Here is an 18,461-nt window from a genome sequence, read left to right as displayed (position 1 = left end):
TGTCTCCGCAATATCCTTTCTTTCAGGAGTGCTAGTTCTGCAAGTTTCGCAGGAGAGGTTCTGTAAAGTTTGGAAGGTAGAAGACGAGGTACTGGCAGAAGTAAAGCTGTGAGTACCGGGCGTGAGTCGTGCTTCGGTAGCTCAGTTGGTAGAGCACTTGCCCGCGAAAGGCAAAGGTCCCGAGTTCGAGTCTCGGTCGGGCACACAGATTTAATCTGCCAGGAAGTTTCATATCAGCGCACACTCCGCTGCAGAGTGAAAATTTCATTCTGGAAACATCCCCCAGGCTGTGGCTAAGCCATGTCTCCGCAATATCCTTTCTTTCAGGAGTGCTAGTTCTGCAAGTTTCGCAGGAGAGCTTCTGTAAAGTTTGGAAGGTAGGAGACGAGGTACTGGCAGAAGTAAAGCTGTGAGTACCGGGCGTGAGTCGTGCTTCGGTAGCTCAGTTGGTAGAGCACTTGCCCGCGAAAGGCAAAGGTCCCGAGTTCGAGTCTCGGTCGGGCACACAGTTTTAATCTGCCAGGAAGTTTCATATCAGCGCACACTCCGCTGCAGAGTGAAAATTTCATTCTGGAAACATCCCCCAGGCTGTGGCTAAGCCATGTCTCCGCAATATCCTTTCTTTCAGGAGTGCTAGTTCTGCAAGTTTCGCAGGAGAGCTTCTGTAAAGTTTGGAAGGTAGGAGAGGAGGTACTGGCAGAAGTAAAGCTGTGAGTACCGGGCGTGAGTCGTGCTTCGGTAGCTCAGTTGGTAGAGCACTTGCCCGCGAAAGGCAAAGGTCCCGAGTTCGAGTCTCGGTCGGGCACACAGTTTTAATCTGCCAGGAAGTTGATCCAAAACTGACTGAAAACTTTCACAGTACCCTTCCTAGAGTCAAATCTCTCTCCTCCCCAAAATTCACTCATAATTCTCTGCTTCTTATCTTTGGACCAATATCAATCTAAAAATGCTTTCTCAAAGTTTTGCCATGAAGTACAACTATCAGCTACCTGAGCTGCCCATCCATAAGCATCCCCTTTCACAAAACCTCTCACTAATGACATTTTCTTTTTGTGATTCCACATTTCAGGCAAATCATTAAATTCCCCATAAGGTTCAAAATTATTAAATTTCTTACAGCTAACAAATGAAGGACTGTTTGAGACACTACATACTCCATGTTTTAGATTTTGTACAAACCTTTTTCTCTATTTCAGCCAATTTTGTGTCTACATTTTTTATTTACTTTTACTAGTTTTTCTTCTACCACTACTGAAAACTTTGTTTCTATTTCTATTTCAAAATCATTTTTAATTTGATTGATTTAGTTCTCAACTTTAACCCTGTTTTCAGCACAAAATTTACTGGCTGCTTTGACTTCATCTTTACACTGTTTTTCAGAAGCCTCCACCCTCCTACTATAGTCATCACAAAGTTTCTGTTCTACACATTTATTACTCATTAATGTTAATTTCTCATTAGTGTTATGTACTATTTTTGTTAATCTTTTCATCACAATCTTTCCCTACAGCCTCAACCTTCTTATTTAATTCTGAAAGGCTACCTTAATTTCCTTTTTAATTTCTTTCTTCAGTTCATCTTTTAAGCTAGTCATATCGGTTCTAATACTACTAATGTCATCTTTCGTACACATATTACTTAAACTACTCATCATTTGCCTTAACATCGCTCCCATATTTCAGTCTGCCATAAACTTTTGCTCTTGCTTCTAGGTTTCTCCTCCTTAACCTTAATGATCTCACCCACTTCAGTACTGTTTTCGTCTATTTCGCTCACCTCACCATACACTATAGATGATGCTTGTATCATTTCATCTACAATAGGATTTTCGTCCCCATCATTCAATGTTACATTCATGTCAGATTGATACACACCAGTCGCACTTACATCATTCTGTTCATTTATCAACTTAACCTCTACATCTTCGTCCTCAGTCACATTGTCTTGTTCATTAAGGCTACTCATTGTGTATCACTTAATACAAAACAGGTTTTGGAATGAATTACCTCTTTTTTTTTTCGCTCTTCTTCTGCTGCTCTGCTGCTGCTGCTGCTGTTGTAATTGTCTGCATGGTTGCAGCAAGCTGTAATACTCACGACAAGGTGTCTTGTTTATCTTGGTCAGCTGTGTGCACCAGTGTGCTGATTGGCTACTCCTGTACTCTGCGGCTGTTTCCATAGAATCCGCTTGCTGATTGGCTGCTGCACCTTCTTCATTATGAAACGCCAGTGCTTTTGGCTGTATCATCTCTTCCATTTAAAACTGTACTGTAAACCACTTGAGTTCACACTTCACTGTCAATGTTCATGAGTTCCACTTTATTGTGACCACATACAATAGTCCTCACCTGGGGTACCACATGTAGTGGTTCTGCGTGCTTTATTTATTTCGTTTGTTGTCCTCAGTGCCGACACATTGGCTGAAAAATGGGGTTTGTAATTCCGACATTGACTACTGTAAGTAATGTAGCCGACTGGTGCACAGTTGCATTTTACAGTACTTTAATTTCACTTTTCAACCCCCCCCCCCCCCCCCCCCCCCCTACACACACACACACACACACACACACACACACACAAATTCACAGTTATTTCGCCAGTGCACTATTTTTTAACTTTTGATAAGCCTAATTAATAGTTTGCAGGCGAACATCCACATACTGCTACAATACTTTACTGTCGAACATCTACGAGCAGTAAAAACGTAACCACAAAGTTCACAGTTCTTGGAGAATAGAAAGGTACATATGGAGCAGATACAGTCATTGTTTTTACACATGGCCTAATTTAATTGTTTAACACTTATTACATAGTTACGTTGAAGCATTGTTGTTGATCTAACCAACACAGGTTTCTCGTCTGAAACTCGGCTGTGGACTGACTGTCTTGTGACCAAAAATTGGGCCCTTATATATCATCACAATAATAGGCCCTGAAACTACACATTGTTTAAAGTTAAATTTACAGAAATTACACTTAAAACTTAACTCATTAAATTAACTGAATACATCGAAAAATTTTGTCTTTTTAACAGTTTCTTCTACTACAAGGCTTAGGCTAAATTATTTGTTTAAATGATGAAATTAACATACATTGTTATGTAGACAATACATTTAACAAAACTGTTAATTACTTTGGAATTAATGAAGGGATGGCTTTGCTAACATGTTTTCGAATAGAGCACAATAAATACTTTAAGATTACTAATATTTTGGTTTTCAAATGTTTATAATTAGTACAGAATTTATATTTGTTTATACGTCAACAATAGAATTTAAGTTACAAAACAATTACTGATTTCACTCTATAACAAAAGATACTAAAAAGGATTAGCCAAAATAAATTAGAAAATCAATTACACACATAAAATAAGCACAAAATTAGATCTGGTGTTATATTCTTTAAAACTGCAGATCAACTTTTCTCTATTATGAAAATACAGATTATATTCACATATGTTAATGGTGATTAGTTAAAAAAAATTAAGGAGGCAGATGGCAAAACAAGAGGGGAATTAAAATTATCCCAGCTTGCTTAGTCACAAACAGGATGGTGCACTGGCTCAGACAAGCCATTTAGTCCAAAACTTGGATAATGTTGACATGTTCTGGCCAAAGGCGTCATGGTCCCCGAATAGCCCGGATTTGAACCCTCTTGACTGCTATGTTTTGAGCATAGTTGAAAGCATTACGAACAACATGAGGCACCCAAATGTCGTATCTCGACACACTATTGTCGAAGTGGCATTCGCAAATATGAGCAGTGCTGATTTGAAGAGTGCATGAAATCATTTCAGGACACGATTGGAGGCTGTCATTGTGGCTGAAGGGGGTTACTTAGAATAATGCTACTCTTGGAAGATACCATTACTTATATGTAAAAGGATTTTCATTTGTATTTGGATTTAATAAATTAGTTTTTTTTAATGTTTCATTTGTTTGATTTAAACACCACACCCTGTACACTTGTAAGTTCATTTTTTCACATGCTCAAATTCTGGATCTGACACACTAAAGAAAGAGACAGCGAAGTATAATCAGATTTGATTAAAATTTTTTTATTATTGAAACATGTAAATGAGGTATTGCCCATCTTGAGCATTTTTAAATAATAGAGACACTATTTGAGGTTGAATGCTCTAGATGGAGCAGATGAAACTTATATACTGTATTTACTCAAATCTAAGCCGCACTTTTTTTTCCGGTTTTTGTAATCCAAAAAACCTCCTGCAGCTTAGAATCGAGTGCAAAGAGGAAGTTCTGAAAAATGTTGGTAGGTGTCGCCACAACTAACTTCTGTCATCGAATATATGTAGTGCTTCGCAGGCACAAAGATAAATACTGGCACCAAAACCTCTGCGTCAGTAAATAAATTTAAAAAAAAAAAAGGTGGAAGACTAGCTTTTTTTTCTCCGCCCTGAGTTTCGACCACTGCATTTTCATACATTATCCAACGAAATAAATACAAATTTCGTATTGTTCATCTTCGAATGTGGCAGCATTTCAATGTACTACGAAAATCCGACTGGCAAGACTGTTTGGGATATTTGTCAATATGGCCAACTCTGTGTTCTGAATTTTTTCCTACCTTTGAGAAGAGATGGTTGCTAATACGAACTTTTATGAATTGTGAATCACATGCAGTATTCTCTCCACCATAAGAATAATATGAATATAAACATTTTGCCATGTATTCTTTCATGTTTGCTGCTATCTCATTTAAATCCTGTCTGCCTAATAAACTACGAAACTGGAGTGGGGCAACAGCAAATGCGGAAGAATATACATATCATGCCATGTTTATATTCGTATTATTCTTATGCCGAATAGTGATATGGTCAGATATGAAGTGTGACTCTAATTTCTGTGCAGAATGTAATGTACTGAAGAGGCATCTTCAAAGATTTTCAAACAAAGAAAATTTTTCGCTAAACTCTCCTTCACAACATCTTCTACCACACACAGTCTATTATTTGGTTCTTGTTGATTATTATCAAAGAAAGCAGCAGTGTAAGTAACAACAAATAGTACTCTCTTGCCATTGTTTCGCTAATGAGATGATTCCTCTCTCTCTCTCTCTCTCTCTCTCTCTCTCTCTCTTTTTTTTTGGAAGTGGCAGTAACGCACACAAAAGCAAGACATGCTGCGAGCGACGACAGGTCGTCAACACTCATTATCAAAATGTGACAAACAATGCATGACAGAGTACAATAATGCATTTTCAGCTTAGAGTGACGTAAACACCTATAACAAAGAGAACGGCACTTATCAGATCAAAGAAAAATAAGCAATCAATTCAAACCAGACGAAGCACATGAAGAAGGAAGGGTACCCGTATAAATACGGACGGAGGGCCTGACGCATAGCAACGGCTACCTAGTAAAGCTTAACTGCTAAGCTTACGACTCGAACCAAACTGCTATAGCTGTATCGTCATTCATTTGACCTAAATTGTGTCTCATATTACAATGGATTTGGAGGTGCGGCCTAAAATTTTACTCTCCCCTTGAATTTTGAGTCTCAGATTTCAGGTGCGGCCTAGATTCGGGAAAATTTTTGTTCCTCGATTTCGAGTCTCATTTTTCAGGTGTGGCTTAGATTCAAGTGTGGCTTAAATTTGAGTGAATACGGTAGACATGAGCGAAACATCTGGCTAGGACGACTTTTGTCTGGCATTGTATTCCCATACAGTCTTCTGCTATTTCAGCCCTCCCTTCCCCTCACTTTCCCCATGTTCATCTCATGTGCTCCACTTGTTCAGTTCCTGTTGGCACCTCTCAGCACAAATAATATACTGTGATTGATTTTTTTTTATGTATTTAATTATTTGAATGCCAAATAATTTAATAAACAGTGTCATTGTTATTCAATCCTGAACTTTCTGTTTTAATAATTGAATCTGGTGAGTATGCAATTGTATGTAATGGATATGATTACTTTCACATAAGATGGAGAAGAGAGGTGATAAGAATGGTACCCAAAGTAGATACACTTGGATCAGAGGGCTGCACAATTCGAGCTGCCTTTGGGGATACAGGCACAGGAAACAACTGATTCAAGTGTGTGTATTTGGTTCTGATTGTTAAACAAGTTAAGTTATTGACTTCAGCTGTATTTCTTCACTTTGTGGCCACCCTTCTATCAAACAGAGATTTGTTTTGTTCTTGTACTAGACAAAGTGGTTGATATAATGTACTGTAAGATAGTGTGGAATTGTTCAATGATTTATGCTCACCTGTATGTTGGTATGATATTGAATAAGTACTTACTTGTACCAGTGTTGTCTACACAGAACAGAAATTATAATTCAAGGAAGGAGGTAAATATTTTCTTTGGGAGACTGCTAACATTTTTGGCACGGTTTATGAGAACCAAATGACAGCTGTCCAATTGACAGCTGTTTCTCTTAATCTATTCTGTTCATCTATTTAGTACTGAAGAATGCCTGTGGAAACAAATCTGTTTACTTTCATCAATTGCTTTGGAGTTGTGTTGACTTGTTAATGATAATTCACAAAAATTGTCAGCTATTAAGTAGATATAATGTATGGGACTTGATTTTTGAAACTACATAACTATAGTAAAATTAGCATTTTAATTATACCTTTGGTCATTTTAAATTGTTTGAATAAATGTAAAAGAGCTGTCCATAACATGAATACCGGTGTAGTGGTTTTGGTACATTTTCTCAATACTTTGTTAAAAAATCTTGAGCCGTGTGAATGTGTTTAACAGAAATTTGTTATTTCAGAATATGTGCTGTTTTTGATGAGATGTCTGATAGAGTCCGAGAAATGCCTAAGACAACAGCAGAATTAGTAGAGCTAAATAACTACATAATTGAGTGCAGAGATGTTACGATGTTTAATTTGAAAGAGCAGATTCGTATATCAGCAGAGAATGTACTCTTTCTGATGGATCATGCTATTCTTTCAGGTAAACTCATAAAATGCTATATTCAAAGAATTTGATTGATTGATTTATTTATTTATTTTCATTTAAATGTCACACTTTAAAACTGCAGCATAAGTAAACATCTTCAAAATATCTTCAGAGTAGCTCTTGTATATCATACCAGATTCCACAAAAGAAAAAGGTGTATTATCGAACTAAAACACTGGTAAGTCAAGCAGTCTTTTCATGTGAATGTTTATAAATCTCAAGAAAATGTCTTTAAAGTGTTTTAAATATTTTTTGCAAGAGGTGGTTGCCAGAATTCATCATCATGGGAAAGGCAAAGACAGTTTTTCCTTCTTGGTCTTGGACCAAATTGAAATGGTGCCTGTCATAAATGACTTCAGTTGATAGAATGTTAAAAAATAAGTAATGGTGAAATATTTCTTATTTTGTGACGGATAGGATGAGTGAATCGAAGCCACGTCATTGAATGTTAATGAATTGTGTAAGACTTGCAAAAGTTTTCAGTCAAGGCCACTTTTCAATTAGTTGTTCAGATTATTTTTGAATTGATTTGATTTTGATTTGATTTGATTTTAACAGGGAAGCTAAAACAGCTTATGTATAACCCACCACTGCCCACACTGAAACTACGTTTATTGTGCGGTATTGCTCCCTGTATGTCTAGTAAAGCCAACCAATGCCCTTAAATAGTGCCCTCTACCAGTTTTTTGTTGGACACAATTTTTTCAGGACTAGTTGTCCTGAAGATTCTGTATCTTGTACTCTCCAGTGCCATGCATTCAAAGATTAGGTGTGATGCAGTTTCTTCACCCTCATCACAGATTCTGCATTTAGGGTCCTCTTCTGTTATAGCCATTGTGTGTAGGTGTTTTTTAAAATTCCCATGGCCGGTCATCAGTCCTGTCATGAGTTTGATCTCTTTCCTGTTCAATCCCAGGATTACAGAGCTTCTTTTAAAACATGGCTTGGGCATCATTACCTTACCATGTTTTTGTTTATGGACCTTGGTCCAATATCCTACATGCTGTTTCCTAAGCTAATTCTGTAGTTCTAATTTGATCATAGCCTTGGTGATTGTCAGGACAGGTTCTGGTCCTATAAATGGAGTTGTTGCCCCCATCCTAGCCAATCTGTTGGATTGTTCATTGCCACAGATTCCTGAGTGACTAGGGACCCACACTAGGTTCCCTATTGATCTTGTTGCAGGAGCTGCCAATGATTTCAGGGCTGCCTGGCTGTCTGAATAGATGTAGATGCTACGGTCCTTGTAGTGCCTATACATATTCTCCTCCACACATGCCCTGATTGCAGTAATTTCAGCTTGAAATACAGAGGCCAGTTTTCCTGGAGAGATAATGTGCTCCAGTCTTGGCTGAACCCCTTACTCCCTGCCCCAACGCCTTGGTCTATTTTCTACCCAGCAGTGAACCAAACTATGTCCTCCGTAGAGAGTTGGACTGTTTTTTCCCACTGCTCCCTGCTTCCAATTATTCTATTGTAAGGCTTTTCGAAGCAGTTGGGAGTTGTTATATAGTCGGCAGGCATTCCTATATTTACCTCACTCACTATGTTAGTGTGTGATTCTGGATATCTAGATGAGACCCAGTTTTTGCCAGTTTTTAAGTCTGTGTGCCCCAGCTGTTGCCTCCATCTTGACTCAAAGGTGTAGTGGAGGCATGTCCAGCATGGCTTCCATTCCAGCAGTTGGTGTGCTGTTAATTCTGCCTGTTACGGCAAATGGCTGAAAGCAAGGGAAAACAACAGCCATAATTTTTCCCGAGGGCATTCAGCTATGCAGCTTTACTGTATAGATAAATGATGATGACGTCCTCTTGGGTAAAATATTCCGGAGGTAAAATAGTCCCCCGTTTGGATCTCTGGGCGAGGACTACTCAAGAGGATATTGTTATCAGCAGAAAGAAAACTGGCGTTCTACGGGTGGGAGCATGCAATGTCAGATCCCTTAATCGGATAGGTAGGTTAGAAAGTTTAAAAAGGGAAAGGTTAGGTTAAAGTTAGATATAGTGAGAATTAGTGAAGTTCGGTGGCAGGAGGAACAAGACTTCTGACCAGGTGAATACAGGGTTATAAATACAAAATCAAATAGGGGTAATGCAGGAGTAGGTTTAATAATGAATAAAAAAATAGGAATGTGGGTAAGCTACTACAAACAGCATAGTGAACGCATTATGTGGCCAAGATAGACACGCAGCCCAATGCCAAATAATTTTATAATGCCAAATAGCTCCGCAGATAACGAAGAGATTGATGAAATGTATGATGAGATAAAATAAATTATTCAGATAGTGAAGGGAGACGAAAATTTAATAGTCGTGGGTGACTGGAATTCATTAGTAGGAAAAGGAAGAGAAAGAAACATAGTAGGTGAATATGGAATGGGGGTAAGAAATGAAAGAGGAAGCCACCTTGTGGAATTTTGCACAGAGCATAACTTAATCATAGCTGACTCTTGGTTCAAGAATCATGAAAGAAAGTTGTATACGTGGAAGAAGCGACGAGATACTCGAAGATATCAGATAGATTATATAATGGTAAGACAGAGATTTAGGAACCAGGTTTTAAATTGTAAGACATTTCCAGGGCCATATGTGGACTCTGGCCACACACTATTGGTTATGAACTGTAGATCAACACTCAAGAAACTGCAAAAAGGTGGGAATTTAAGGAGATGGGATCAGGATAAACTGACAGAACCATAGGTTGTAGAAAGTTTCAGGGAGAGCATTAGGGAAAGGTTGACAGGAATGGGGGAAAGAAATACAGTAGAAGAAGAATGGGCAGATTTGAGGGATGAAATAGTGAGGGCAGAAGAGGATCAAGTAGGTAAAAAGACGAGGGCTAGTAGAAATCCTTGGGTAACAGAAGAGATATTGAATTTAATTGGTGAAAGGAGAAAATACAAAAATGCAGTAAATGAAGCAAGCAAAAGGGAATACAAACGTCTCAAAAATGACATCGACAGGAAGTGCAAAATGGTAAAGCAGGGATGGCTAGAGAACATATGTAAGGATGTAGAGGTGTATATCACTAGGGGTAAGATAGATAGTGCCTACACCACTAGTTTCCACAATAAAGGGGACAAAACTCCTCCTTGTGGGCAGCCTAAGTGGTGTTAATTACCATCTTTTCATTCATCATGGTAGCCTCTACTTTTCTTCCACTAAGCATGGCCCTGGTCCACCTGCATATGGCCCCCAGGGTCATGCACCTCTGCTGCCCTCACCATGGAATCGAAGGTTGTGTTACTGAAGGCCCCTCAATATCCAGGAAGATGCAGAGGGCTATTTATTGGAAGTGAAGTGCTTCCTCCACCTTCCCAATGAGATGGTGGAGAGCTGACTCGCATGATTTACCTGGTTGATATGTGTGTTGGTTTGAATGTAGAGGGCCCTACTTAGCCTCCTCTCCCCAACTTATACATTAACCAGTATTTCCAATGTTTTGAGAATGGAGGAGGACAGACTGATTGGTCTCATATCCTTAGCCTTGGTATAATCAATTCTCCCTGGCTTTGGAATGAAGACAACCTTCACTGCCCTCCAATCATTGGGAATGATTCCTACTGCTAGGCTAACCCTGAATAGCCTGCATAGGACTCTTATGAGCTTCTCTCCTGCCTGTTGTAAGAGAGCTGGAAAAATTCCATCTGGGCCAGGAGACTTGAATGGTTGGAATGTTCCCACCACCCATTCGATTTTATTTAAGTTCACACACTCCTTGGATGATTCCCAGTCCTCTCTTTGAGTGCCTGAGAACCATTGTCTCTCCGGGATCACATTCCTGACCGTGTTGTTTGGCAGAGAATATTGAGGAAAGTGAGTTTTGAGGAGCAGTTCCAGCGTCTTTGTATATTCCCCATCCTCCTTCCTCAGTGTACCTCCTGGTTTGGTTGGAACTCTTGTGAGAATCATGTGCAGTCTGGTTTGTGCAGCCATGCTCTCCACTTCCTCACAGAATGCCTTCCAGGATGCCTCCTTTGCTTGTCTGATTGCAAGATTGTAGTTGACAAGGGCCTCACGATATTTAGCCCATTTTCCTTTATGTATCGCAATACCAAACAGTCTCTGTACCTGTTTTCTTTGCATTTGCAAGTTGTTATTCCACACACGCACACTCCTATTTGTGCACTTCTTGGTGATTGTGCAATTGTCCTGATATGGTAGAGGTAAGAGCATCTGCTACTTCCTCCAATTCTACTGGACTCCTTATCGAGGTTTTAATTTCCGATAAGCCTAAATCGAGGTCCCTCCTATATGTCTCCCAGTCTGTTTTCCTGGGATTCCTGTAGGTCACGGTTTGTCTGATTTCCATTTTAACCTCAAATTTAATGTACATGTGGCCCGATGAGGATGGCTCCAACACCACATGTTTGACACAGCTGCCCATTATCATGGAACTAATGGTTATGTCAGTTACTTCTTCCCTTCTACTATTCCTGAATGTAGGTTCATTGCCCCTATTCAGGACCTCTAAGTTGTTAGCTAAAAGAAATTCAAGGCGGTACTCACCTCTACTGGTGGTGTCCTTGCTGCCCCACACTGGGTTGTGGGTATTGGCATCGCATCCCACGAGCAGTTGGTCACCTTGCCGATGGCAAGTCTCTACCATTCTCCTCACCTCCAAGGAAGAGGAGAGCTGTTTTCATAAGGAAGGTATGCTGAGGTCAAAACAATTTCCCTTGTGATGTCTTCCTCACATTGCTGCATTTTAACGATCAATAAGTCCCTAGAGCAGAAATCCATCATATTTGCATGAAAGAAATTCCATTTCTTACATAGATGCGTGTTCTGGAGTTTCTTAGATTTCTAACATAAATCAGCTTACCTCCAGTGCCACCGAGGCCCGATACACCCCTTCACTGTATTTACTAGAATCTAAGCCACACTTTTTTTCCAGCTTTTGTAATCCAAAAAAGTACCTGCGGCTTAGAATCGAGTGCAAAGTAAGCGGAAGTTCTGTAAAATGTTGGCAGGTGCCACCACAATTAACTTCTGCCGTTGAATATATGTAACGCTACAGAGGCATGCTTTGCAGACACAAAGATAAATGCTGGCGTCAAAACCTCTGCGTCAGTAAACAAATTAAGGTGGAAGACAAGATTTTTCTCCGCCCCGAGTTTCGACCACTGCATTTTCATACATTATCCAACGAAGTAAATACAAATTCCATATTGTTCATCTTCTAATGTAGCAGCCTTTCAATGTACTACGAAAATCCGACTGGCAAGGCTGTTTGGTATGTTTGTCAATATGGCCAACTCTACGCTCTGAGCTTTTTCCTAGTTGTGACAAGAGATGGTTGTTAATAGGAACTTTTATGAATTGTGAATCACATGCAGTATTCTCTTCACCATAAGAATAATATGAACATAAACATTTTGCCATGTATTCTTTCGTGTTTGCTGCTATCTCATTTAAATCCTGTCTGCTTAATAAACCACAAAACTAGAGTGAGACAACAGCAAATGCGGAAGAATATACGTATCGGGCCATGTTTATATTCGTATTATTCTTATGCCGAATAGTGATATGGTCAGATATGAAGTGTGACTCTAATTTCTGTGCAGAATGTAATGCACTGAAGAGGCATCTTCAAAGATTTTCAAACAAAGAAAATTTTTCGCTAAACTCTCCTTCACAACATCTTCTACCACACACAGCCTATTATTTGGTTCTTGTTGATTATTTGTAAGTAACAACAAATAGTACTCTCTTGCCATTCTTTCGCTAATGAGATGATTCCTCTCTCTCTCTCTCTCTTTTTTTTTGGAAGTGGCAGTAACGCACACAAAAGCAAGACATGCTGCGAGCGACGACAGGTCGTCAACACTCATTATCAAAATGTGACAAACAATGCATGACAGAGTACAATAATGCATTTTCAGCTTAGAGTGACGTAAACACCTATAACAAAGAGAACGGCACTTATCAGATCAAAGAAAAATAAGCAATCAATTCAAACCAGATGAAGCACGTGAAGAAGGAAGGGTACCCGCATAAATATGGACAGAGCGCCTGACGCATAGCAATGGGTACCTGGTAAAGCTTAACTGCTAAGCTTACGTCTCGAACCAAACTACTGTAGCTGTATCGTCATTCATTCGACCTAAACTGTGTCTCATATTACAATGGACCAACTTTGTTTCGATTTGGAGGTGCGGCCTAAAACTTTTCTCTCCCCTTGATTTTCGAGTCTCAAATTTCAGGTGCGGCTTAGATTCGGGAAATTTTTTTTCCCTTGATTTTTGAGTCTCATTTTTCAGGTGCGGCTTAGATTTGAGTGCGGCTTAGATTCGAGTAAATACGGTATATAAATAGGGTTTTTGTATCAGGGCCACGTCCACTTTCTGTCTCCACAGGCAGCGACTCAGGGCAGCAGAGATCCCTTTACTGTGCTGCAGATTAATCTGCAGCACCTCCAGTCTCTTATCTTGCTGCCATCCTCAAGGTCTTTGAGAACCCTGACAGTGACCTGCGAGAACCCTAAGAACAATTTCAGGTCCTGCTACCGCATTGCCTTCAGGCACTTCTCTCCGACCTCCACTACCAGGGTTCGTCCTTCTGATGCAACCTTCTGGTTGATCACTCTCCAATCTTCTGTCGAAACTTTTGGGTTCTGGGCCCCTATTTTCCCGAACAGTGTCTTAGGAGAGACTTCCTTAAGGATCTTTGGTACCCATATCGATATCTTTATGGGCTGAAGAAGCTCTGCTGCCGTCTTAACCGGCAGCTACGCATCTTCCCACGGGGATATCGTGGACACCTTGTCCTTGAGCCATTCCACCCTGTGCACCCCCTCACAGACAAAAATGAGGGCACCATGATCTGGGTAGACCCTCCTGAAGTTGAGTCCTGGACTAGCGTCCCCCCCAGTCTTTTCAAACGGGGCCATCTGTACCAATTTCTCCTGCTGTGAGGTGATGGCCACCAGTAGACAGCCTTCGGGGATAACTGCCATCCTAAAAACCGTACTATAGGTCTGTTTCCCTATTTCTTGCCTTGGTTTTTTCTGGATTCACTTATCCAGGGAGGAGGGAATCTTTGATTCCTCCCTTATCCATTTGCTACTTGTCTTTGCTGTGGGGGTCTGCTTATCCCCTTCAACCTGAGACAGTTTCTTCCTGAGGGTCTTAGGTTCAAGTCTCTTTAATTCCCTCCACTTTTATTTAGGAAGCCATTCTTTCCCTTCATTTTTCCTCTGTTCCCTGAGTAGTTTCCTCCTTGGGGCCCCAGACAAGCCTTTGATCTTAATCTGGTCTAGCTTCTCGGTTACAGTTCCCACTTCTGGCTCAGGTCTTAACCCTGATTCAGTAGTGGGAGTGCCTTCCATCGGCACTGACCCCAATGTTTGGATATCTGAGGTCTCAGTTTGCCCCTCAGTTTGTCTTCCTAGGTTGTCTTTAATTGTGTCCATATTGGTCCCATGGGATTATGGGATCTACAAGGTCCACACCACGAATACCCTGTGTGGTGTAAGGCTACTTACTCAAGGAGGTCGCCCGGTATCCCTGAGGCTCCAATTGCAACATCTTCCTACATTCCACACACCCCTCGGCATGGATCGCATCACAACTTGGGTTGGGTAAGGAAATTGGGTAGGACTAGGAGTGGATAGGGAAGATGAGACATTGTGGGACATTCTTAGTCTGATCCATCAGCTGAGGCCATTCCAGCAGTAGGTCCTCTACCTTCGGCATAGTCTTCAGCTTCGCGCAGATACACAAGCCTCTCCACCCGCACGGACAGTGCTTCGTCAAGGTGGTGTCCCCCGGAGAGGATTTTTGACTTGCTAGATTGTCAGTCACCCGACGAAACTTTGGTGAGCTTAGTGATGTGGAAATGAGCTCCATGCTTGTTAACCTGCCACATAAGAAAAACTGTAAGTAGATGCTTTCATTATAATAGAGTTCTATTGCACATTGCTCATAGATCCATAAGTTGATTTGCAGACTTCTTGTCAGAAAAATGATATCCATTAGTCATTGACTATAATATTTACTTACACTGTCCCGTTATATTTATGTGACCACTTTTCAGGAACTTGAATAACCACCTTCTGCAGTGTGTACCACTGTGAAATGAACAGGAATAGAGTCAGTGAGGTACTGATAGGAATACGGAGCCATACTCACTCCAGTGCCATGGCCAACTGTGCTGGGTTTCTCGGTTGAGGATCCGTGGTGCGAACAGCCCCAATGAGGTGGTCCCACAGATTCACAATTGGGTTTAAATCTAGGGAGTTTGGTGGCAGGGGAGTACAGTAAACTCATACTGGTGCTCTTCAAACAATGCAAGTGCACTGTGAGCTGTGTAGCACATTCCACAGTCATGGTGGTAATACCATTGTGCCAAGGAAAAACAAATTGAATATAGGTCCCCAAGGATAGATGCCTACTTGTTTTGATACACTGTGCCTTCCAGAATGATGAAAACATTCCGCAGACCGTAAATCTTCCTCCTCTGGTATCAACCCTTCTGACTATTGGTGCAAAATGTTTGCTTTTAGTTCTTTGGTGCCATTCCACCTATATCCATCTGTCTGTCAGAGCATAAAGCGTGATTCACCTTGTTGCCTCTTACTAGATGTCCAGTTGCTGCAAATCCAGCCTTTGTCGCTGTGAACAGCAGTCAACATGCATGCGTGAACCAGGCACCAGCTGCAGAGCACCATACACAACAACATTCAGTCAACAGTCATTGAGGAGACACTGTTCTTATCCCCTTGGTTCATCTGGGTGGTCAGTTGCTCAAGAATTCCATGTCTGTTTGCCCTTACACATCTTTGCAACTGTTATTCACCCCTGTCATCTATGGCCCATGGTGCATCATAGTTGCCTCAGCACTGATTTGAGGTAGCGCCATTTTGCCCTGCGCAGCATACTTTAAACACAGTGGCATACAAAAAGTTTACAAATGCTTCCACCCTTGGCCTAAAAGCCAATGATCATGGTCTTTTGAACATCAGATAAATCGCTCCATTTCCCATTACGACAACGACTGCACTGTTTTCCGTCCCTCAACACTTTGTATATTCCCTCCACTGCTAGTGTTGCCAACTGCTATGTGTGAGTGGTTATTGCATGTTGACAGCAAAAATAGGCAGTGGTCACATTAATGTGCAACAAAGGACATAGTACTCGTATATAAGCCTGCCATTGACACAGTACATCCACTGCATATGGATTACAGAATATGCTAATTTACTCCCAAGTGAAGAGAGAGTTGGGGGTAAAAGCATGAAATGACAAGAAAAGGCAGTGAAGAATTACTAGTGCATGTGAAAAAACAAAGTGAAGAAATACCAGTTTATGTGAAAATATAACCTTCCGTTACAAATGTGCATGTTTTGTTGCATAGCATAATGAATTTAGTGGTCTTTTGGGTACATATTCAGGTCTCATTGACTTAGTAACGTAACTTAACTCTCAAACTGAGCTTGCACAAGAGTAAATAGCGAAAACTGTGTTAATAAGAAAAATGTTCATGAAGGTGGGATCTGAAATCCAACAACACATTTATATTTGTGAGTAAAAGGCTGTTGTTTAATGTGTATGCTTTGTGTGTACAATACTGTCATGATTACCTTTTATAATAACTGATAAAATAAAAGATGAATACTTATTTTCACTTGTCTTACTCTTAATGAGTATATTCACCATTGTGTTGCTGATGCAATTACTATTCTTGCAGTCAGAGAGTTTGCAACTTATTGACCTTTTTCAGATGGCTCTGCCTCATGGAATCTCTGCTTCAATCTTCTTTCTATAGTTATTGAGTCTGGTGATAACCTACATCACACTGCACAATTTGTTTTTCATTCTTCTTCACATTTGTTAGCACACAGTTGAGTTTTATAATCTGCCATTTTGTGAATGTTTAAGCATCTGTATCTTGTAACACAGGTCAGTAAACTACACCAACACAAAGAAGATTCAAACATTTCACAAGTGTCAATGCTCAACGAAATAACTGTACATGTTGGAGACTCACTATGAACTGCATGTAATACTTGCTGAACCCAACCTTATGAAAATTACACGATTTTTGCATATTGAATACTCACCTGTGGTCAACTAATTAATGCATCCAATAGACTAGTGGACACTTATTTATAAAATGCATGTATTACAGAACCAACAAAATGGCAGCATACAGGTTTATTAAGTTTTGAATATTAACATAAAAAAGAAGAAAATAAAAAATACAATAGACAGTGAAGTAAATTTGTTTAAATATAAACTTTATAATTAAAAAATTGCAAAATAAGAGGTACTATTTTATAGGTGTTAAGATTTAATGCACTTTGGGATTCTCAAAGTTCATCAAGAATTTTCATTAAAGTAAAATATTCTGATTGGAATAATCAGCGAACTTCTTCAGGGGAGTCTTCATTCTGTGTTTCATTTTTGAAATAATTTATTTCATGATTTTTCGCTATTTACAAATTTCACCCCTTCAGCATTTTCAAGCTTCACGATGTGAATCCCATCTTCAAAAGCATTACGCCACGCCAGCATCTGCCGCACCAGATCTGGTTGTTCAGATCTGTGTAGTTTGAAAATGCCCAAGGGGACGAAATTAGCTCATAGCAAAAAATCGTGAAATAAAGTGTTATGACGGCCATTCAAATGGAAACTGAACACCAGCAACAGTGGGTTCCATTCACAAGTAACACCACATACATTAAGACATTTATCCCACTGGGAGACGAGATGATCAATTCCTGTTGATAGAATGTTGTCTACTGATGAGTGATCCACAACCGCACCCACTCTTGCACTGCCTCATATTTCAAAACTAAAAACAACCTATGCTGGACAGTGACTTCTCTGAAGAAATTTACTGTAGAAATTTACTGTGGCAGTGATCCATATGTACAGAAGCAGGTTAATTAACAAGCTTAACTGGTCATATCAGCAAAAGGATACATTTTTGGAAACAGAAAAATGGGGGCTACCAAGCTGTGGGATTGAATTTTGTTAATAATTATGTTTTAAGATTCGAACATTCTGTGAAAATTTGGAATACGAATAACTTTGAAATATTAGGTTTTCAGAAAAAGTAAAACTTTGCTTGCAAGAGGTGTCTGAGAGTTTTCAAATAAACTAATTCAATCTGCAACAAATACTTTTTAGTGGGTGGTGTTTGACATTAAAATGGTTTTCAAGTATTGTAACTTCTAACTATTTCTTAAAATAAAACGTTTTCATATGAATTATTCTGATCAGCTTTTGGTAAACTATATGGTGAATAATGAAATTTACTGACAATGCTTGCATAAGAAGCTAATTATTTCATGTAACTAACATATTCACACTACTAACTAAAGAGACCAGTAAAGAAGAAAGGAGGATGATAGATAGAACGAAAAAATTTTGATATCACATATGGTACAAGAACTGGTAGTGGTATGCTAATCCCAACTTGCTATGTTACAAGTTTTTTGTCTTTATTTTTATTTTTCTATATTGCGATAAGGATAGTTTTAGCAGTGCATGATACCTATAGACACACATCTTCTT

At 39.7% G+C, this 18,461-nt stretch overlaps 1 protein-coding gene across 1 annotated transcript in view; it reads left to right on the top strand.

The window, feature by feature from the left end:
- The window catches only part of LOC126163202 (dynein axonemal heavy chain 3), a 1,221,238-nt gene that overhangs the window by 124,011 nt on the left and 1,078,766 nt on the right, over window positions 1–18,461 (top strand). The window contains exon 10 of the mRNA XM_049920156.1: window positions 6,750–6,934. Coding sequence (XP_049776113.1) covers window positions 6,750–6,934 — 185 coding nt within the window. The remainder of the gene's footprint in view (window positions 1–6,749; window positions 6,935–18,461) is intronic.

This window comes from Schistocerca cancellata, chromosome 2 (assembly GCF_023864275.1).
Source record: "Schistocerca cancellata isolate TAMUIC-IGC-003103 chromosome 2, iqSchCanc2.1, whole genome shotgun sequence".
Classification (NCBI taxonomy): domain Eukaryota; kingdom Metazoa; phylum Arthropoda; class Insecta; order Orthoptera; family Acrididae; genus Schistocerca; species Schistocerca cancellata.
Note: the sequence above shows the minus strand (reverse complement) of the source record. Positions and strands in the feature narration are given on the sequence as shown.